At 38.7% G+C, this 22,615-nt stretch overlaps 1 protein-coding gene across 3 annotated transcripts in view; it reads right to left on the bottom strand.

Annotated features, from left to right (window-relative positions):
* Positions 1-9,090: 9,090 nt before the first annotated feature.
* The window catches only part of RRAGD (Ras related GTP binding D), a 35,667-nt gene continuing 22,142 nt past the window's right edge, over positions 9,091-22,615 (bottom strand). For 2 of the 3 annotated variants that reach the window (XM_074368633.1, XM_074368635.1), the window contains 4 exons: positions 22,008-22,122; positions 20,932-21,074; positions 17,351-17,499; positions 15,648-16,344 (listed from right to left, as the gene is read on the bottom strand). In XM_074368633.1, coding sequence (XP_074224734.1) covers positions 16,190-16,344; positions 17,351-17,499; positions 20,932-21,074; positions 22,008-22,122 — 562 coding nt within the window. In that variant the 3' untranslated portion in view covers positions 15,648-16,189. Of the gene's footprint in view, positions 12,020-15,647; positions 16,345-17,350; positions 17,500-20,931; positions 21,075-22,007; positions 22,123-22,615 lie in introns of those variants that run through there. The other variant, XM_074368634.1, reaches the window with a different exon arrangement.

The following is a 22,615-nucleotide window of genomic DNA, read 5'->3' as shown; positions in this document are numbered from 1 at the left end:
CAAGTAGGAGTTACCCTTTCTGTAAGGAACATTTACATTTATAAAGGAAATGTCCATTGGTGTCTCCCTGCAGTAAACCTTTCTTTGCTCCAAACCCCAACAGTTCGGTTTCTTTGGCCTCACTGCATCGGGTACACGATCTTGTGTTGGGCAACAACACCACAATCCTTGACCTATTTAGTTCCTGTTTTGTTTAGATAGTCACCAGAAGCCCTCTGAAGGATAGATCCCTCTCCATTATCATTTGCACCCTGGAGGGGACTATAGTTTTTGAGCATTTACTGTGTGTTGGCTCCTGTATTGGACACTTAACTTACATCAACTCTTCACAACAGCCCTGGCAGTGCCATAGGTTATTTGTACCAATTTTATGGATAAAGAGAGCTGAGATCACAGAGAAATTGAGCCATTTCCTTAAACTCTCGGTTCTTTCAACTACATTACAAGTTCTTATCTGTGGACCCAAAAAATGTTGCCTACCGTTTCAGTAAACAAAGAATGTTGCAGCCATCAAGCCATCAGCCACTGCAGCTGCCCCCGAAGGTGAGCCCTGAGGGGATTCAGGATGAAGAAAAACAGGATCCTGGCCCTAGGTAGTTAAGAATCACATCAAAAGAGTAATTTCAATAAGCTCAGACTCTTGCATCTTCCTGTACATAGAAAAGCACTAAAATCATTGACTTGAGATGTCTGGTTTTTTGTGATTAGCAGTAATCTTTTATGTTTGACTACATGTTTTTTACATTTTTTAAAACTCCTGTATACCTTGGCTCCTCCCTTACCTCTTTGGAACAGCCCTTCAGAGCTATCTGAGAGGCTGTCTCCAGGGCTATAGTTCTCAGTAAGGCCACCAAGTAAAACAATTCTCAACTTTTAGATTGTGTGTTTTTTTCAGTTGACATATCTTTTTGACATAGTCCTTTTTTTTTTATTATATTGATGAAAGGGAATCTTTCTACATTTTCATTAATTTCTTGATTTGAATACTTTGAAATCCAATTTAGAGGTTCTGAAAGTTTCATTGACTTATTCAAGGCTAGTTACCTAGAAAGGGGAAGAACTCTGATTCAGGTCCAGGTCTTTTGACTCTGAAACTGGGATTGTTTTCGCTACACTAAAAAGGAATCAGGCTGCCTTGTGTCCTACAAGGCCTTATTTCCCTACCGTTTGAAAGCAGGGACATGCTTCTTAGAACCTCAGTGTATTACTTTACTGTTGTCAAATGCAAGTTCCAGTGCCTGACACACAGTGAGGCCAACAAACCAAAATGCCAGAGTTTAGACCAGAGAACAGTTTATTCCAAGCAAGGAGCGAGCTCTTGTTTTAAAAAAACCTGAATTCCCCTGCTGGTTTTTAGGGGAGAGTTTTAGGGCTGCAGACTGTATGACTTTCTTCTGATTGGTTGGTGGTGAGGTAACAGGGTGGTGTTCCAGGAATTTTGTGCTCAGCCTGAAGTTACCATCTTCCACCTGAATGGGGACTTTAGTTCCAAAAGAACTCAAAGATACTGTTCCTTCTGGAGGAACCAGGACCTTACCGCATAGTTGCACTGTTTTTTCTTGACTGCTCCTTCTTTGTTTCTGCATTCCCTCCCTTCCCTGATTAGCAACTGTTTGAATCTGCCCTTTTTGGAACTCAGGGAAAGTCTAGGAAGCTGAAGCCCCTTTTCTACAAACAAGAAACTGAGGACACAGAGAGGCTTTTGTACGCAAGAGGGCCCCACAGGGTCCTGCTCAGTTTTAAGACCATGTACTTTAAGATAATTTTTCTTCAGCATTAAAAACTTTTCTTATTTTTTAAAATGATTTTTTTCTTGATCATAGAAGTAATGCACGATTATTGTTCAACATTTTGAATATGAACAAAATGCAAACCTTCCATGGTTCTGCTCAGAAATGGCCATGATTAACATTTTAATGTATTTACCTTTGTTACTCCAAAAGGGAAAGGGAAAAGAGCCCAGTTCTTGTCATACCCAAAAGATAAGAATACAGACCAGAAATGATGCATTGTGTAGCAGAAGATTTTAAAGGATTTATTTAGAAAAGGAAAAGTATACCTCCAAGAATGGGAGGTGGGCTGATCCAAGGGAGGAAAAAAGCAGCGGTCTTTGCCCTTTTTTTTTTATACTCTCACTTAGAGGGGGTCTTTTGATTGATTGACAGCTTATGCCCCTGGAATGCTTAGTCACGTTTGTCCCCTTTGTGCATATCCTTACCCATGATGCACATAGAAAAACCCATGGTAGGGGGAGCTAAACTGCAATGTTAATTATATTGCAGTGAGCACTGGGTCACGTCCAATTGAGTCCTTGCTGCTGTGCAGTTGCGGCTGTTGGGTTCTAACCGGCTTCTTGCTGGCACTCATTTAGAAGAAGTAAAGTCCCTTTGTGCTGGAGGCTACATAATGCCATCTTCCAGACCATCCTCCCTCTCCTCCACCTACCTGCCCGGTGCCCCGACTTATCTGTCTGACACCTTGGGCCTTTGTTTCCAAAGCATAGGTATTTTAACAAGGTTGAAATTCTATTGTTTATACTTTTTTAGACTAAAAATATCTGCCATCAGCTAACTGGTTTACTTATTTTGCAACTAGCAGTGCTATTATGACTTGTATTGTTAAAAAAGAAATGACAGTCCCAAAATGGAGTCACTTCTACTAAGACACACGTCATTAAACCAAGACTTACTACCTAACCTAATTGCAGTTACAACCTCCTCTGGGAATGTATCCTTAAATGGCTAGTCTGGAATATTCCGGTCAGTGCCGATGAGGTATTCTGCCACATAGCTCCCTGCCATCCCAGGAGGTAGATTATCTAAAACTGAAACCATCCACTCTTTTCCCCTCTTCTGCCTCTAAATCCTTCCATTTTGTACAACTTCTTGCAACTCTTTTCTGTTTGCTAGGTGGGATCCATGAATCATTCAGTAAAGCCAATTAGATCCTTAAAATTAACTCCAGTGAATTTTGGTTTTTTTTTTTTTTCAGTTTGAATTGACAAATTTTAGGTCGTCTTCCTAGAGTATAATTCAAAGTGAAAAACACCTTGGAAAGCCATATATGAACTTTATTGTAAACATTTTATGAATTACTTTGAGTATTTCATGAGCTTTTTATTTTTTATTAAAAAAAAATGCCACAGTTTTCCTGTTGTCCCCCCCACCCCACCCCCGGATTTCCCCTTTGGGACCGTTAATAAGAAAGATGGTACTAATTTCCCCATGGGGATGCAGCTGGCTGGTATTAATGTTCAGAGATGTTGGTGATTATTAGGGACACAAGTTTAAACTCTGGTTACCTAAACAGCAAAAGTCAGCCAGGAAGGAGCTCTTTGTAGTTTGTACGCCACACCTCACTGCATCGCAGGTCGAATAGCTCTGCTTTTGTCTACCATCTGCTGGCCAGCTGAGACATGCAGAGAGAAACTGCCTCTTCATTTTTTTCTTTTTCAGTTTCTGCTGTATTTAAGATAGTCTTTCCTGCTCATTCTGTTTGAACACTTTCCTAAGACTCTATTCCAGAAAAAAAATATCATGGAGAGATAGCAAGTGAGTTTATTTGAAACCCTGTGGAGTGCTTACAGTACTAGGGTAGTGGGGTTCTTCCACCAGATGACTTGTATGTACCTCATTTTAAAAGGTTTTTCCCTGTTAATAAGCAAAGGAGCATTTTCTAAATACAGTACTTAATAGTCGTTTGCAACATTATTAAAACCATTTTTACTGTGGTTTTTAAAAAAATCTTGTCTTTTCTTGGAGACCTAATTTGCTACCATAGCTTTGAATTATCTGTGACATCTCCCCCGAAATTACAGCCCGTTGGTATTAGGGATGAGGAAAAGGAAACCTGTGCTTTTGCTTTATTTGTATGGATTGCATTTCTGTTTTGTTTTTTTTTTTCCATAATAAATGTGCTTTTAGAATTAGCAACAAAAATTACAATGCTCCTATTCCTTACTCCTTAGCTCTAGTGAACCTGAGTTTGACAAGGAAGCTTTCATTTGCTAAACTTAGCTCTGAAGGAAACACCTGCAACTAAGATAAAACTGTTGTTCATGGGTGAAAGAACAGGTATTTCATGATGCTCCAGCAGAGAGCCCTGCACAGCTGCGTCTTCTCCTTCCTGCCTTCTGAGTCCTCTCCTTATAGCTCTGCTGGGCACTGTCCCTCTGCCAGTCTGTCTATGCCTTTTTTCTTTCTTGTGTCCCTACATCCTGTCACCCCAACCTGTCATTCTCTGGACCCCTTCTAGCCACTTGCTGATGGAGGAAACTTAGCTACGAACCAGCCAGAATAGAACAGAAAAACTCTACCTTCCGAGCAGTTTCAGTTTCTGTTCATTGGGAAAATGCAAAATGACACAAAATTACTCTGAGTTCAGTACTTTTAAACAAGCTTGTATTTTATTTATCACTATAGCATCCACAAACTTCCAAAAAAAAAATAGTTCATAGACATGTGAAGCATTCTAGTCTACAGTCGATGCTCAGGGCACAGAGGAATAGAGTAATTGTGCAGCCACAGAGCATTTAGGTAATATTATTCACGTCTCTAGAACAAAAGTTACTTCCTGGTTACTATCTGGTTGATGAAGTTGGAGCACTCCGGGGTGAGCTATCCACAGGCCGGAGGCAGAGAGAACTGGTCAGCAGCCAAAGGGACTTGGGTAATAATAGAAGTGGGAAGCAAAGAGAAATAGCTTGTAGGAATGGAATTCTCCACAGTGGTGGAGGGGGTTAGCATGGAAAAGGCCAGGTCTTAATTGCTCTACTGTAGTTGTCCATTCAGGGGAAGGGCCTTAGTTTTTTGACTCTCAGTTTGGGGACTAGAAGGATCCCCGTTGCCCCAGCAGCTTAATAGTACAGATAGAGACATCAGGGTGGTCAAGGTCTCAGGCAGTTGGATGGTTGAAAGTCCCCTTTCATCCCCTCCTCCTCCACCCTGAGTGCAGTGGCTAGATCAGCTCCCTTTCACTGGCAAGGGCCTTGGCCACCTGGTTCTTGGGAGAGTCAAAATAGCACAAAGAGGGCCAAACTCATGGATTCTTGATTCTTGCATGAAACCAATGTCCTCTGAATCAAAAAAGGACCCCATAGAAGTTAAATGAGTCACTCACTTCCAAGTTAATTATTTATACTAGTCAAGGATAGCGTCTATAGTAAAAGATGATCCTCTAGAGACTGCAGCCCCCAGCACCCCGACTCCTAATACAACACAACGTACAAAAACATCCAAGGGATGCCAGTGAAAAGTGCTCTGGTAGACACAGCAGAAAGCCTGGGTCAAATGAGAGAAAAATTCAAGAACTTCCTCAGAATTTCCCCATGTTTTGTAAAATCTTAAAATTAACACAGAGTAAAGGAAAATCTTTTAGATTAAAAAGAAAATCCTCAGGTGTCTCTGATCTGGCCAGTGGGTTCCCTCTAGCAGTGCTTACAAATTGCAGGTCATAATCCATTAATGGATTGTGAGATCTTTTTAAAAGAGGAAAGGAAAGAGAAAAATACTAGTGTGCATTACATGTAGAAAGGATAGTACTTCATGAAATTTTTTTTAAAGTAATATTTTCAAGTACAAGTGTGTGACAGTTTGCAGTGTGAATTGTATTTATTGTGACTCACAACAAAAAGTTTAAAATGGATTTCATAAAGGGTTAACTCCTACAGTTCTGTCCTAGGGCAGTTTTAAGCATCCTGTTCAAACTTTGCTTTGGGTAGACGCTCACATCATCATTTTACTTTTTAAGATGGTTTATTTTTTCAAGATTGAATACTGAGGATCAGACCTAGCTCGGCTTTACCTGTAGATCATTTATTGAAACTAAAAATGTATTCTATAAAGAAAGACTAATGACTGTTATCTACTAGATTAGTCTTAAAGATCTTATTTTGGATTCTGTTTTTTATTTATTTACTTTTATTTAGTTTTTTTTAATAATTTTACTTATTTTATATATAATATAAATTTAAATTTATTTGTTTTCATGAAATTGAATTGTTCCTTGGAATTACATGATACCAGTTGAAGTATCTTTGAAATGATGACAGGGACCATTAAAACCCATATTTTCACTTTACCATGTCTATTATAAAAAAAAATTGCAAAGATACTAACAGGACAACTGAAATAAGATCACTGCCTGAACTTAACTTGCATTTTTGATATAAGTAGATAGTCTGGAGGACCTGCCAGGCCAAATTTGGCACTTCTTAAAGTATCATCGAACCTTCCAAAATCCTAAACGAGCTTTTAAAAAGCTCTGCATTAGCCCTATTTTCTGCCGTCAGATTCTGCCCACATCTTCCACTGCTCCTCATATCAGCATATCAAGAGGCCATGAACAATACCTACCTTGGGAGCACTCAGAGTTCCCTGGTACAAACAGATTGAAAAGAGGAGTAACATTAAAATAAGTTTTTGATTAAATCTATTTTGGGAAATGATATTGACTTCATACATGGATTAAGTTAGAAAAGTATGAACATCAACATTTAAAACATCTTTTTACACTTGATCTTAGCCAAAAGGCCGAGAAGCGATTAAAACATCTTTTTAAGATAATTCACTTCTTAATTATAAGGAAAGGCACTACTTCAATAAACATTTCTACTTTGATAGCCTACTTCTTATATTTACAGTGAATTAATAGTATAGTCAATATGGCTAGTGATTCGCTCTTGATGGAACAACTCAGCTTCTCAGATGCTGTTTATGGGTCCCATGGTTCCTGCTGGTGGGTTTAAGACCCTCTACGACTGTGGTTGTAAAAATTGACCTCTAGAGGGCCTATCCAACACTAGTTTATTTTCTATTATTTTTAGTATATGTGCTGCTAAAGTGAGCACTATTTTCTATTATTTTTAGATTTTAAAATCCTTCCATGTCTATTGTCTTTCAGCTATTTTACTAAGCATAAAGTCTGGCATATAAAAAATGTCTTATCAATAACTGTTGAATGAAAGAAAATTATGTTTTAACTCAGAAAATGACTGACAAAAGAATGGGCTACCATTCCAGCTCTGCTGAGAATGAATCAAGGCTGGAGACAAGGGTCAGGACTGGGAGGCAGAGTCTTGAAACTTTTTTGAGGAGTTGAACTGATATCTGTAGTGGAAACCTACTAAAGGTGTTAAGCAAGTAAGTGATGTGGTTAGAAAGTATGGTTTAGAAGGTCACTCTGGGTCTTGTGTGGAGGATGGAGCAGATGAATGGATGAGGCAGAGAGACACTGGTTAAGAGGTCACTGAGATCCAAATACGAGGAGACGGTGGTCTAAACTAGGAAAAATAGCAGGAGAGGAGAGAAGACATTCAGTGACCTTTGTAAGGCTGAGCTACGGTGATTGCTTGGAGCGGGTGAGCAGGAGGGAAGAGTCACAAATGAGGCCCAGGTTTCTGGCGGGGATGCTAGGGAGGATGGTCACACGATCACATGCAGAGAACTTAGCAAGAAGGGTGCCAGTTCCATCTTGGACATCTTAGATTTGAGCCTCCTCTTATTGAAGAGTCCAACAAAGGGGCAATTTTAAATATAGGTCTGAGGATTAAAATTGAAATGTGTGTTTTTGAATTTTAATCCAGATCTGTGTTTTGTTTTCTACAAGTTATTGTTACAGATACTAAAAAATCAAGGTAAAGGTTGAATACGCCTTAGATCAAAGGCTTGTTCTTTCTTGATTTTCTTAGAGTTTGATATACTGTTGCTTCATTTATAGCCAAATAGGTATAAGTTATTTAAATTTTCTCCTGATATTTAAACACTGTTAATATTATTTTGGGAACTAGAGTTATTTAATGTATTAGGAAGGAAAAAGGAATGATCTTTGTTGACTTTCTTCTCCAAGTGAAGCACATTAGAAGACTGCTCCTATTGATTCTTGTGTAAGAAAAGGTATTTTAAATACCCCAGCATTTCAGCCTTCTTAAGCCCATGCAGCAGAAACTCTGAACTTCAAGTCCCCCTCTTCCTATTCATGAAAGGAGGGCATTTGAAGGGATATTTGGTGAGGCTGCTTAGAGCAGAAGTTGATAGGGTAGACTACTGGGTCAGACTCCAGGCCCTGTGTCTTACTAGTAATATGACCTTTTTTGAGGGGGGGGATTTTTTTTACTAATTTATTGGAGATCTTATATACATTACAAATATTTCCATCCCTTAGGGTGTCTAGTAATACGATCTTGACCAAGTTATTTCATCTCTTTGGCCTCAGCTGCCTCATGTAAAACAGGCATGATTAACAGTACCTACCTCTTGGGTTTATGAGGGAGGATAAGTTATGTAAAAACACTTAGGAGCAGTGCGTGGCATACTGAGTGCACTCAACATCTATTAGTATTAAATGATGCTGTTAAAGACAGTGTTTTCTTTCTCCTAAACTCAACATCACTACAGATTAAAAATCTTGGAAATACATTATTTTAGATCAAGTTTTCCAGTCAGAAACAAGACTTCACATACAGGATATAACATCTAATGCTGGCCCTTCCTGAGAACTCCAGCAGGTTGTGTAAAAGTCATCATAGAGTGAAATCTTACTAAGCAAGTAAGGCTGCAAAAATGGACAGTTAGGAAAAGAATTTTCAGACGGCTAGGAATTAGGGCCAGAGCAGCAAGAATCAGTATCTTAAGTTTGCTGAAATAACAGTTTTATAGTCCAAATAGGCCCAAAATATGCAGGGATTACAGAGTTTTAAAAAATGAAAGTAAAAATGTAAATCCAACTCAGAGTGATTTATCCTCATTTCCATAAAATGAGAGCTGGTTAATCAGGACAAACACATTTTACCAAAAGAACCCAATAGGGCCAATGAAGCCACTGTACACGTGTATGGTAGACAACCTGGCACACAGGAAAGACCAGGCTTCCTTTTCACCAGAGAGACCATTCTGCTTCCAGAAAGATTAGTTATGAATATGCCTGAAATTAAATGAGAGCCCTACCAAATCACGAGCTTATGACGTAGGCTTTTAAATCGGCAGTTAACATTCTTGAACGTGGTGGTTTAACAATGGTTATAAATGATGTACTGCTTAAAGGAAAACATAATACTGAATAAAATACTTGATGACAAATTACATCCAGTCTGTATAAGTTGAACGCATACCATACTTTAATCAAGACAGTTCAGCCGTTTTTCTCAAGTGTGTTTCAAACAGTTAGCATATAACCCGTATATAACAATATTGCTGTGTTTTAGGTCATTTTATATTGAAGGGTCCAAAATATATCATGTTCACAAAATATCACTGTCCATGAATGTCAACCAGTTTTTGATTTATAGTCCTTCAGAAACACGCTACCCTGGTCATACACACTAATCTAATCTACATCACTGAAAATAACCAAAGATGACAGTTCACAGAGTCTCACCCCCATATAGAAGTTCTAATTGCCCTAGAAACCTGCGGGTCAAGTTCTCAACCTTTGAAAATAAGCAGAAATGTTCCAGAGCAGTCACTGTAGCCATGTATTTGGGCTTCGTATTTATACAATATTTTGTATATTTATATATATTTATAGCATTAGATTTGAGACCTGAAGGTGGCCACACATATTGCAGGAAGCTAAGTTCCATGTCAAAAATAAAATGCAAAAGGAACTGAAGAGGTTTTGTAATTCCAATAGCACAGATTTCAGAAATTGAGCGCTTAGACATAACTCCTACATCTCTCTTTAACTGAGAGGTCATTGCCATGCTTACAGCTTTGAGGCAGTAGTCTATATATCAATGTGTGATTAATCAGAGTGCATTTACTACCATGAACTTGGGTCCTAGACCATAGCATGAACTTTGCCCTCCCCCCAAAGAATCATTTGCTCTTGAATTAATAGGCTTTTAAGGCACATTTGAACAAAAACCCATCATAGACCCAGCTTAAAAATGGAAGCTCCACCTGCTTACAATAATATATCTACCTAAGTAATGGGTGATGTACCAGACAGGCAAATGCCTCTATTTTGATGATAAACTCGTTTTAGAAAAGTGATTCTTTATTTGCTTATTCAGAAAGAAACATTGTGTAAAAAGTATCAAAAGAATTAGGTTTATAAGAATAACCTACAGTTACCATGTCGGCAAAGGTCCAACAGGTTATATAGGTCTGGAAATTAGGAAAAAGACTTCCCTGGAGCCCTGGGTTCCTACGCAGCCGTGTTTTTGAGTAGGAATCATGGGGAAGGGAGTCAGGGCACCTTCGTGATTTTTAGAAATTTCCTTCCAAAATGCATAGACCCTTGGGAGGGCTCATACGTTAAACCCCAATTAGCTACCATCTTAAATTGCAGTTACCAGCCTCAAAAGGATAGGATTTGGGGAGGTGGAAAGAAGCCACAGAGAGCAGTGGGATCGTTTCAAGGACAAGTTGCTTTAGGAACTTGATACATTTTTGCTAGGATCAGCTTTGATACCCCTGTGAGGCTCTACTTAAAAAAAATTTTTTTTCCTAATACCTGCCAACATGCTTTAGGGCACTAACCTTTGGGATGGACCTAGAATTATCTGCTTGGAATGGTTTGGGATGAGGGTAGACATAAAATCTCTTAACTTGCTGTTGGTCTAAAGTAAACATAAATGGAGGAACTTCAGAGAAACAGACACAGAGCTAAGTGTAACGCCTCACCCAGCCATCCTTTCCCACTGACCTTTAGGGGTTTTCAGGATGGCTTTTTAGCTGTGCAGAGTATGCCGCTAACAAGATAAGCTCTAGTTCAATCACAAAGTGGGAAGAGGCAGAAGCCACAAGGCACACTGTCACTGACAAAGAGATTCAGAGGTGACAAATGCACCCACCAGGACTCAGCTCTATGGTGGTGGAGATATGAGATGCAGCCTGTAGTCGTGGGGCAATGAAAAAAACTGGTCCTAAACAAACATTCTAAATGTTGCACACGAAGAGGCCCATTATCAGAGGCCAAACACACATAATTGTAAGGGATATATTTTTAAACCTGCAGTTGCCAATCACCTACATTGGGGAGACCACGTGGCCTCTGGTGTGACATCAGCCTGGGCGGCAGGTACAGAAAAGCTTCCAGAAACCCTGCAATTTAGCGACACTCTGATTTCTCTCCAGTGATCGGCACCATTTTGGAAATCTGGTCCCAAAGGTTCTAAAGAACAGTAACGCAGTAAAAAGAAATAACCTCTTTGTATAAAATGATGAGACAGGTGTGTTGAGGTAAAGAGCTCTGTAAAAAATGTTGAGTAGGGAAGCACTGCCATGGCTGGAGAAATTTGGAGATAAGTTTGGTGCTAATACTATTCTACAAAATTTCTATTTATTCCAGTTATAAACAGGGGACAGTTCTTATTGCTCCTGGAGCTTTCCGCCCCAATCTGAAAAATGTTCCTCCATTGAAAAATGATTTTTCTCAACAATTGGTAGCAAAGATTCCCAAATTTATAGAAAGTCACTGCCAATGCATCACTTTCTGATGAATTTCCAACTGCCCTATAGCTATGGACTCAGTATGCATGTCCTAGACATCAAGTACAGAAAAAAGCTTAGAAAAGTTGTTTTTATCAAAGTGTAGTTCAATGAGGGAAAAAACCATGAAAAAGTGCAAAATATATACAGTTCCTGGCAGTTCTCACACAGGATTTTTCTGACTGCGGACCATAAAAGTTTACATTTGTGTAATGAAATTACAGTGGATTTCACTCCATTGTTAATATACAAGTTTTTGCTTCAAAGTGCTTACTTTATTTAAAAAAGAGAGGATCAAGAGGGTGGCAGGATTTTTTTTTTTTTTACAACAAATATATGTCATATGTCCCAATCTCCTTCTTTCTCTTCCTTTAGAGCAACACAGCGCAGCAGCCTCATTGAAACGTCTAATTTCAAAAGATGTTCCTGAAACCTCACCTACAGCAGCACCCTAGGCGTCCCATTGGGGGTGGCTCCTTTTTTCTTCTGTAGCCGATTCTGAACCTTTCGTGATTTCACCACTCTCATTCTCACCTCAAAAACTTCATGGATGGCTTTCCGGAAACAATGAAAATTATAATCAATAAGCCCTAGAGAAGAAAATAAAAATATTTAGAAATATCACCTAGATTTTTTTTTTTTTGGTCAGCCATAGCGAGGATACGCCAGTAGGGGGCAGTAGAGGAATGGGCGTAGCATAAGGTCCACAGATTTCCCTAGGTCTGCAGCTGGGCGTCAGGAACTGCAGTAAACCTCTAGCAATTACAGGCAAAGTTTCGTAAATATACATTTTTACCAAAGAAAGGTTCCAGAGTATATACATTTTCAAAGGTGTCTATGACCCAAAAGATATGAAGAACAAATTGAACTGCCCTTTTAAAATCATTTAGAATTAAAGATTTCTTACAATTAAGATATGTCTTCAGTGAAGTATTATTTTTCCCCAAAAGGCAGTATTAAGTTGACTCTGAATGGAGGCAGATCCTGACTTGGAGTGTAGCTGAGATCTCAAAGTCATGGACTCAATCAATCAATCTTTACTGAATAGATATTCAGGAAATATTTAAGCCACTGTCTTATGGAAAAAACAAAGTCCTCGATTTTAGAGTGCTTATTGTCACCTCAGGTCAACTCTGAGGTCAGGAATCCAACAACCAATGACACTCTCAGTTTGTTAACATTAAGTAAATTTTAATGGAGAATTAGTAGGGGAGAATCTTGTGTTTTCAGAAATTAAACAGTGGTACAAAAATAGAATAAACGATAATCCAAGCCTTGAGTGCCTTTCTCATCATCACCACTAGTTTGTAAAGGTGTTGAGAGCAGTTTTAAGTTTATATCAGTTAGATAAGGTGACGGTCCATTCGTTATCTTTAAACTTATAAAAATAATTACCCAAAAAGTTATTTCCCTCCACTCAGGTGATTCCAGAGTCCCATTTAAAAAAAAAAAAAAAAAGAATTGGGATTCCAGCCAAGAAGAGAAATTCTTCAAAGCAGTCATAAAACTAACTGCAAGTGCAGTGGAGGGAACACCAGCGCAGCTTCCAGGAGCAGGAAACAGTCTGAATGGCGCCCTCTGCTGCTTCTGCAGTGATAGTGACCACAGTCAACAGGGAGAAGGGAATAAGAAATAAGCCAGCCCAGGTATGAGCATCTCTTCTCTGCCTGAGGCTTTCTTTGGCACCAGAGGGCTTCCTCCACCACACAGACAGGTACCAGGCTATGGGCATAAAAGTTTCTGACAGCACTCCTCACACAGTGGGGCGTGGGAGTCTGTGGACAAATGCAGTCTTGCAAGCTCAACTAGGGTGATGCTGAGTTTCTTGCGTGCAGCTTCTCAGAGACTCCCCCAGCAGGATGGCTTTTCTACCTTCCTTGCTGATTTCCCCAATTCTTCACTTTTATTTCTTGGAACCATCTTCCATATAAAGCATGTAATTAAAAAAAAAAAACAAGGAGCAAAGAAATGATTTTATGTAGTGGGAGTTTGGATAAGAGATTCAAGAACAACCTCAAATTTTTCTGCTTATGTGTGCAATCAAGTACCTTATGAATAAAGCTTAGCTAAATAGGCCTTTGGCTCAATGAGGACTCAACTTGGGAAATTTCAGAGACAGCCTACTGATGACTCCTAAAAAATCTTAACTTACTCGTCTTTGCACATTTAAAATGTAAGAGTAATCTTGTTTCCTTTGGAGTTTTGAAAGTGAAAATTCACAACTGAGGTGTTTAAAGGATGTAAGCGTGCCTACAAAGAGTTTGCTGTTTATTCCAACTTTCATAAAAGGCAGTTGAAAATACAAGAACAGAGACATGACTAGAATAAGCATGACCTTCAGCATCACACACAGTCCTTCTCTTGCTCAGTGGTTCTCAATCGTAGCTGCACAATAAAAGCATCCAGGGAACTTTTTAAAAATTAACAAGCCCCAAGCCCCTCTCCCAAGAACCTATTCTAATTGGTGGCGGGCTCAGATGTCCCTATTTTTTAGCCACCTCCCTCCCCAAGGTGCCTGTGATGTGCAGTGAAGGCCAAGAATCCCACCTCTGCTTTTACTCCTTTATGCCAAAGCAGTCTCAGAAATCACCCACAAAAACGCAGGAGACCAACAGGAGGATAGGCTAACCAGTAAGTGTTGATATCAGCACCAACAGCCCTCAACACTTGAGATTAAAGCAACAAAACAGATCGAACTACTCCCTGTGTATGCAAAGCATTTAAGTTCTTTTTAAAGCTCGGGTGGCCAACTCACCCCATTTGCCTGGGACTTCCCCAGTTTGGGCACTGGAGGTCCCCTCTGTCCCAGGCAAATGGAGACAGTTGTTCACCCTAAAAAGCAAACAAGTTTAACATGATGGGGTTAAACCTTGTCTACCTATTTGTTTATATCTCTTAGTTATAACATTAAAATGAATACCCAGGTTCCTAGTTAGTTTATAAATTCTACAAAATCTGCCCATCCTCAGAGATGATCCTACCAAGGTGATTTAGCAATAATTTAACAGAGACCCACATGATAAATTTCCTGCTTGAATTTACTCCTGCAACCGTAGATGGATGTGAAAATTAGTGGGCAAAAGTGTGAGGAGAAAGAAGATTTACATAGTTTGAAAGTATCTATTCACTACGAAGGGAAAGATCGGAACTTTGCAGGGGAAAGACCTGGTAGACACTACCTTAACTAAATCAGTGTCAGCATCATTGTAATAAGACCTCATGGACCTCTTGATACAACACACTGAGAAGGACAGATCATCATTCTGGGGTGGCATTCTTGCCAAATTGCATGATCTGATTCCAACTGTGTGGAAACATCAGGCAAACTCAATTTGGGGGACACTGTCCAAAATAACTGATGAACACACTTCAAAACTGTCAAGGTGATGAAAGACTGTCCCCGATTAGAGAAGACTAGGAGAAATAACGACTAAACCAATTTGGGATCCTGGAACAGAAAAAAAAAAGGTATTTTTGGAAAAACTGGTGAAATTAGAATATGGTCTGTAAGCTTCATTAATAAGTGTTCTACCAATGTTAGCCCCTAGTTTTGGTAACTGTACTACAGTATGTAAGATGTTACCAGTTGGGGAAACTAGATGAGGAGTATATATAAACTCTATACTATTTTGGCAACTTTTCTGTTAAGTCTAAAATTAATTCAAAATAAACAAGCTGTCAAGGCTGATTCTAATGTACCCTAAATTTTAGGATCTGTTACCACCCTCGAAGGTTTGGGGATTATAGTTGTACTATATGCATTACTTTTATTTTCCTTAGGTCTAAAATCAACATGAAATATTAATCCCCAAATATAAATTCTGCAAATATTTTTAACCAAGGGAGTATATGTATAATGATTTACAACACAGTCCACACAACTGATTCTATATAGGGAGAAGCCTAGAAATCTTTAGCCCCGACTGTCAGACACTGGTGGTGTGACCTTGGGAGAAAGTCATTTCTATTTCCTGGGTCCAGGTAAAGTCATCTGTAATTGAGAGGGTGAAACAAGGGATGGTCCTGTCCAGCTTCAAAATTCCATGAACTTATTAATATCTGTCCTGACTTTCAGCAAGATGAAAATAAGAAGTAAAAGGTTAACACCACTTAATTAAAAGTTTTGAGGGCCAAGGACACAAAAGGCAATTTGGTTGGTCAGAGTCAGTAAATACAGAAAAAATACACAACTTCATTAAAAAGCAGAAAAAAGGTAAATTTGTTTTCAATTATCATTTTAATGCTAATGTCCAATATTAATAAGAATATAGCAAAATGGACACATGCATATTCTCAGTAGCATAAAACCATAAAATCGTTCTGAACGACATTTTGGTAATATGCATCAGAAGCCACCAAAATGCATTGAACTAAGTCATTCCATTTGTTGAAGTTTTTCCTGAGGAAATAACCAAAGATGTACACAAATATTTAGTGCAAAGAAGGTCATTATAGATTATTAACAGCATCAAAATCTAGAAACAACACACATTTCTAACAATAAAAGAAACTAATTAAAATGATGTGGTTAAAAAAAATTAGTGAATTGGAAAAACGTCTATAATAATTTAAGTGAAAGTCATAAAGTAGTATTTATCATATAATCTCATATAGAAAGAGATCTAGAGATCCATGAAAAAGACTAAGAGATATGTGAGTGAGACGCTTATCAATAATTATGTCTTGTTGCTTATTATTTTTAAACTTTGTAAATAAAAGCTATTACTTTTGTAACAAAAAGAAATAGTAAAAAATCTAAATTATGCTTTCATGCTCAATGAATTAAGAAAGTGTTCACAATATAAATAAGTGAAAACAGTAGGATAAAAAACTACATAGCAGGGTGGGTACAGCTCAGTGGTAGAGTTGATGCTTTCCATGCACGAGGTCTTGGGTTCAATCCCCAGTACCTTCTCTAAAAAAAATAAATAAATAAACCTAGTTACCTCCCCTCCCTGCCAAAATAAAAATAAATAATACAATTTTTAAAAACTGTATAGACAATATAGCACCACTTTTGTTGGAAGGAAGAAGAGGAGGGATGAAGGAAGGGAGGAGGAGGGGAAGGGGGAGGGAGGGAGAAAAGGAAGGAGATAAAAAATCCCAGAAAGTTAACATGGGGCTTGCTCTAGATGGTAGAACTGAGCGATTTTATTTTGTTCTTTATACTTTCCTAAGTTTTCAAAGTATTTTTATAGGGAACTTGTATTGCTTATAAGGAAAAAAAAGCTATTCCAGAAAAATGTTACTACTGCCACTTTATTGGGAATTCAGGGTAAATCATCCCCTAATTACTAGCAAAAATCCCTAGCTACATCATTAAGCTGGTATTTCCCAGTTTAGATAGTAAGGGGAATATGAGTATCTTTATGAGGTTAATTGCTTTTGTTTTAAAATAAAACTAAATTTGGCAATGTTATTAAGTATATTCATGTCTTCCCTTTTTGGGAATCACGATGCCATCTCTGTGGGTTTAGGACTAAAGAATGTACAAGGGCTGAACAGAAGTGAAATACTGTCTAGCTTTAAGGGTGTATGAGCTTCCTCCTTTCTACGGGAGGACAAGTGGTCACAAGGTCCCTAAGACCTTCTACAGGTGTGGACCGAGAGGGAGGGCTTGGCCCCAGGGGAAGACACATTACAGCCTGGCAACAGCGCCCCAGCTAGCTTTGCTCCCAGAGAAGCAAGGGCCTCTGGGAGGATGGTCTGGCTCCATTTTCACCTCATGGCCACTGTATCACTAGAGGGCAGGCTGGCTCACGGATCCCAAAATCCCGAGTGATGTGGGCAGGAGCCAAGGGGGCCCGTGACTAAAGTCTGGAAGCCTCCAGAGGCACGTTGTCCACCCACACTCAACAAACAGGAAAGGCAGTATTCATCTGAATTACAATGCTTCATTGAAATCACACAAAAAAAATTACCTTTTCTTTCAAAGCTTTCCTCTCTGACAAAGCAAACAAGAGCCAGGAACTTTGTCACCTCTTTTAAATAAAGAACGGTTGTATTATTCAGCTTTATAATGGCTGTTGATTCCTTGTCATAGGGGGTTCCTGCTCCATCTTCTTTGAGACTAAATGGGGACAGAAACCAAAACATATTTGAACCATTAAGAACTGCAATTTGTAACCCAGTGACGGAGACTGGCTTTCACATGGAGAATGATAATCACAGTGATAAATAGTTCATACTGTTAGTACCTTTCGGCTAAAGCGCTCAGAGACACCCAATCACAAGAATATACACAGTATACGACAGTCACCTCCTATGGACACAGCTGGGCCACTCTCCAGGCACCTGAGGAACACAGGTGAGGGATGGAGGTTCAGTCTTCTTCCCTCCATGGCCCACAAAGGCTTCCTGCTTCCTTGGGACAGAATAACCAGGCTGTCAAAAGCACAGCCCCATAAAAGACCAAGAAGGGGTGAAGAACTGAGCCAAAATAAAGCAGCCTGAAGAGACATGGCAGCCAAATGCTGGGCTAGATCCTGGGTCACGGGAAAAACTACTATTGAAGAGAATTAGGACCACTGGTAAAATTTGAAAAGGGACTCTATATGAAATACTAGAGTAATGTAGCCCTGTGAAATACGCTTACTTTGAAAATTACTCTGTGGTCCTATAAGAAAATGTCCTTGTTATTGAGAGACAGATGCTCAAGTAGCTAGGATCAAAGAATCATGATTCTGGCAACTTACTCCCAAATGATCCACCAGAAGCAAACACCTAACAGTCCTCCCTCAGTATGGGGGGCTGGGGGGGGGGCGGTTCCAGGACCCTGCCAGCAGATACCAAAATTCTCAGATGCTCAAAATGTCATGGTATTTGCATATAACCTATGGACATCCTCTCATGTACTTTTTTTTTAATTGAAGTACAGTCAGTTCATAATGTTGTGTTAGTTTCTGGTGTACAGCATAGTGATTTCGTTATACATGTATATACTTTTTCATTATAAGCTTTTACCAAGATACTGAATGTAGTTCCCTATGCTGTACAGTAGGACCTTGTTCTTTTCCTCCCATATACTTTTAATCATCTTTTAATTACTTATAATGCCTAATACAATGCAAATGCTATGTAAGTAGTTGCCAGAGTGCAACCAATTCAAATTCGCTTTTTGGAACTTTTTGGAATTTTTCTTCTGAATATTTTAAATCTGCTGGTTGGTTGAATCTGCAGGTGTGGAACCCACACGGAGGGCCGACTGTATTAGAAAAAGAAAGAGCAAATATGGCAAATTAATAAAAATGGGTGAATCCCAATGAAGGGTATATAGGAGTTCACTGTACTATTCTTGCACATTTTCTACAGATTTGAAATTTTTCCAAAAAAAATGTTTAACTATATTGGTCTATTTAAGAAAAGGTGTGGCCTACAAACTCAGATGACTTGGGTTTGAATCCCAGCTCTCTTATTTCCTGTATAAGCTTGGGCAAATTGAGTAACTTCTTAAAGCCTCAGTTTCCTCATCTGTATAATAACCATAATTACCTCAAAGTTTCCTAACCCAATGAAATTATACATTTATAGCACTAAGCACAGTGCTGAGCACATATAGAATGTTAACTGCTATTCTCATTATTAATATGGCCTAATGGTCAAAACTGGGTGCTCGGAAGACACTGATGTAATCAGAGTTCTGTATCCTATCCTCATAAGCAAAGGAGTACGCCCTGTACCTTCTCCTTTATCTGAAACGGTGTATACGGTTTCAGAATCTCAGCTGTGATTCCTGAGCAGCCTGAGGAGGCACCAGGTCACCTGCTTCTAGGGGTTGCTGGCCTCCTCAGAGCAGCTTGGAACCAGTAGCAAGACCTCCCAGGACAGGGCCACCTGCCCGCTTCCTGGCCAGCCCACCCTCTGCCGGTGACATGAGCTGGCTCATTGCCACTCCTGCAAACAGTCTCAAGAAACCCCAGAACCCACGCCCCATTTGTGACCCAGACTGGTTCTTACTGAACTGGGCGGGTTCCCAGGAACGCTGTACTCCACCGTGGAAAAACAATCTGATCGCCAGGCCCTGCTCCCTCCTCCTCCCGGCCTTTCCCTCCCCATGCTTGTTTTAGCTGGATAAAAGTAACTCTGATTAACATCATTTATACCAACAACTTACCACTTATATCTAATTACCATGTGGCAAAACAATGATCATGCATATCATTGAATATGTGCCAGATTAATTGTGTTGTTCATCATATTTGAGTACGACAGCCATCCAGACTGTAATCAGGGTACTTTCAGCTTCCAAGACTATTTCAAGGTCATCCACTTACAGTTTAAAAACAAGAGAATACTGCAGGGCAGCAGTCTTGGGAAATAAGGTCTCTTTCTAAAGCTGTATGGCAGTGTTTAATAGTAGTAGTAGTAATAGTAGTAATAGTCGTAGTCATAGTCATAGTAATAATAATAATAATAATAATAATAATAATGTCATAATAATAATAAGTCATAATAATAATAATAAATAATGGCAGCTACTTTTATCCAGGGTCCACAGGGGAAGCCTAATGATATTTCATCCTCACTACAGGTAGTGAGGTAAGAATCACTTTCCCTATTTCACAATGGAAGGGACTGTGTGAGTGCATGTGTGTAACAGTTGGAAGAAGTCTGAACTCTGAGAAATGGTAAGACAGACTCTGACAGAAGCCAGACACAATGAGTAAAGAGGAAGGTGAAGAAAAGCTTTACCTCATGAACAACTGTATGAGATATGAAATCCAATATAAACAGCAGCAACAACCTGATGTCTTATTAAGACAGACATACTAGTTCACATTCACTCTGTAGACACCCATTCAAGAAGATTCACAATTATGTGAAATACTTTCTGTGTCTGGTAACAAATTCAATTTTCCTCATTCCTTGTTTGTTTTATTTTAAATGCATAAGAAGTTCTGTTTTCTAAGAATGTAAGACCATAATAATAAGCAGGTAATGTTGTCTGCTTAATTTTATGGTTTTCTGCTGCCCACAATAGAAGACAATCAAAAGTATATTGGAAAAAAAACTTGGCAGTTACTTTCTGTCACAAAGAAGATAGTAGAACTGTAGTTAACATGAGATACTTACGCAGAATTCAAGGATTCTAGTAGTCTCCCTCAACTATATGTGACATTATGATATGAGGACAGATTTTTTAATAGAGGAACCAGAACTCAGACTTGAATTCAAATCCTAGTTCCATTCCTTATTGGTAGTGTGAGCAGGGGTTCAAAACTTAACCACTCTGAACCGGTTTCCCCACCCGTAAAAAGGGGATAGTAATTCTTACCTCGTGGAATAGTGGAGAATTCAGTGCTATAATGTAGACAGTGAAATTATTAACGTAATACCAGGTATTTACTTAATAATTTTTGTTATATTATTGCATACTAAATGGTATATTTGTTTATAGAGCTCAGAACCAAAGTATTAAGGTCAAATAAGTAAATGTAAAATGTCTCAAACATTATGAAAGAGAAGTATGGCTCGACATAGCCTTTCAGCATGTTTTACTCACCCATAAATACAAGAAATGTCAATGACCACATCGATCATATCACAGCAGAGTTCATAGGTTTGCATATCTACTGGGGTACTATCAGTTGCAATATAAATTTTACTGACCACATCAAAGAGAAACGCCTTTTCAATTCCAGAATTCTGAAACAAAAAGAAGATGCCATAAAGTGACAGCTGCTTTCAGAGCATGTCATGGTTACATAAAATTATATGCCATCCTCAGTGTAAAAGATAAATAAGCCAAAGTTTAGGTGGTTCCATTTTATTGCAGTCTAAACCCCATGGTCATAAACTTCTTTTTTTTATTTTTTTGGGGAGGGAGGTAATTAGGTTTATTTATTTATTTTTGATGGAGGTACCGGGGATTGAACCCAGGACCTCATGCATGCTAGGCATGCACTCTACCACTGAGCTATTCCCTCTCCCCATTAATTTCTTTATAACAGACTTGCACATGAAATGAAAACTGGAATTGTCACAAATTATTTATTTTTGGTAAATAAATTAGGCAGTGTTTCCTGACTCCTAGAGATGTTAACTGCAGTGAGGAAAAAGGAAAAGTAAAAATACAAATTTTACTAATTTTAAGTGAAAAAATAGATATTTAAAAAATCTAAACAAACTCAAAATTGTGCAGCGAAAATCAGTGTGAATACAACCAAAGGTCTGCCTTAATTCTACTCTCTGGAGCCTGCCTTGAGCTGCTGGTTTCTAGGACTCACTCAGCCAGCACATTATTCATAGTGTTAAACTTATTTTTAAAAATTCAACAGTATATATTTTATTAGCCAAAACCAACTTTTATGCTCTCTACCTCTGGTAGGACTCTATTAAAATTGAATGACTGCCTACCACTTGAATAAACATTCCGATTATACCAGTGAAATACAGGAATTGTTTTGGGAGTAAAATTTTAAAGGACCTAAAAGCAATATGTAGGCCCAGTCTTCGAAAGTAGTATTTCAGTGACCTTGAAATGTTGTGAGAACAAGTAGCAATAAGATTGTTTTCACTCTTGCAATGTTATTCTTAAATTCTGCAAATGACTCTAACAGGAGGATATTATTTACTTACTGAGATAAAGATGTTTAGCAAATTCTCCAGGGTGGGGAGTTGTGGAATCAGTTTCTGAACCACTTTGCTAAAAGCTTCAAATATTGAGTGATCATATATGCTTGTCAGATAAAAGCTGAAAGACAAAACAATATTTCGTCATGTTTTACCTTTGAGGAATAGACTGTTTAGACTGCCATAACCCTAGTACCATCCCTCCTGAATTTACTACAGTTCTCATGCACACATGCTAGCCCCCTTCAGAATTCCAAACAACCTTGGTTAAAAAAAGGGAACATTTAATAAGCCATTCCTCCCCAACTACCCAAAAGCAAGAACTGTGCCCATTCTCATCTGCTGACTGGCTGGACCAACAGACTTAAAAATGCAGGAGTATGTACTCATATCAGTTGATTCTGCAAGAGAATCCACACCAGATCATCTTTACACATCTCAGGTTAGTAACAGTTATCTTATTGATATGGAAGCACCTAATCTTCCAATTTGCAAAATGAATGATGCATGTACATACTATCCCACAAAAAATAATAGAGAAGTGGTTTTCCTTTGTCATTATTTCTAATTGAATTATTTTCAGAGTAGTCCTTTACTTATGATTAGATACTATC

The sequence above is a fragment of the Camelus bactrianus genome, chromosome 8, assembly GCF_048773025.1.
Source record: "Camelus bactrianus isolate YW-2024 breed Bactrian camel chromosome 8, ASM4877302v1, whole genome shotgun sequence".
NCBI classification, from domain to species: domain Eukaryota; kingdom Metazoa; phylum Chordata; class Mammalia; order Artiodactyla; family Camelidae; genus Camelus; species Camelus bactrianus.
The sequence above is the reverse complement of the archived record's forward strand: the minus strand, read 5'-3'. Positions and strand labels throughout refer to the sequence as shown.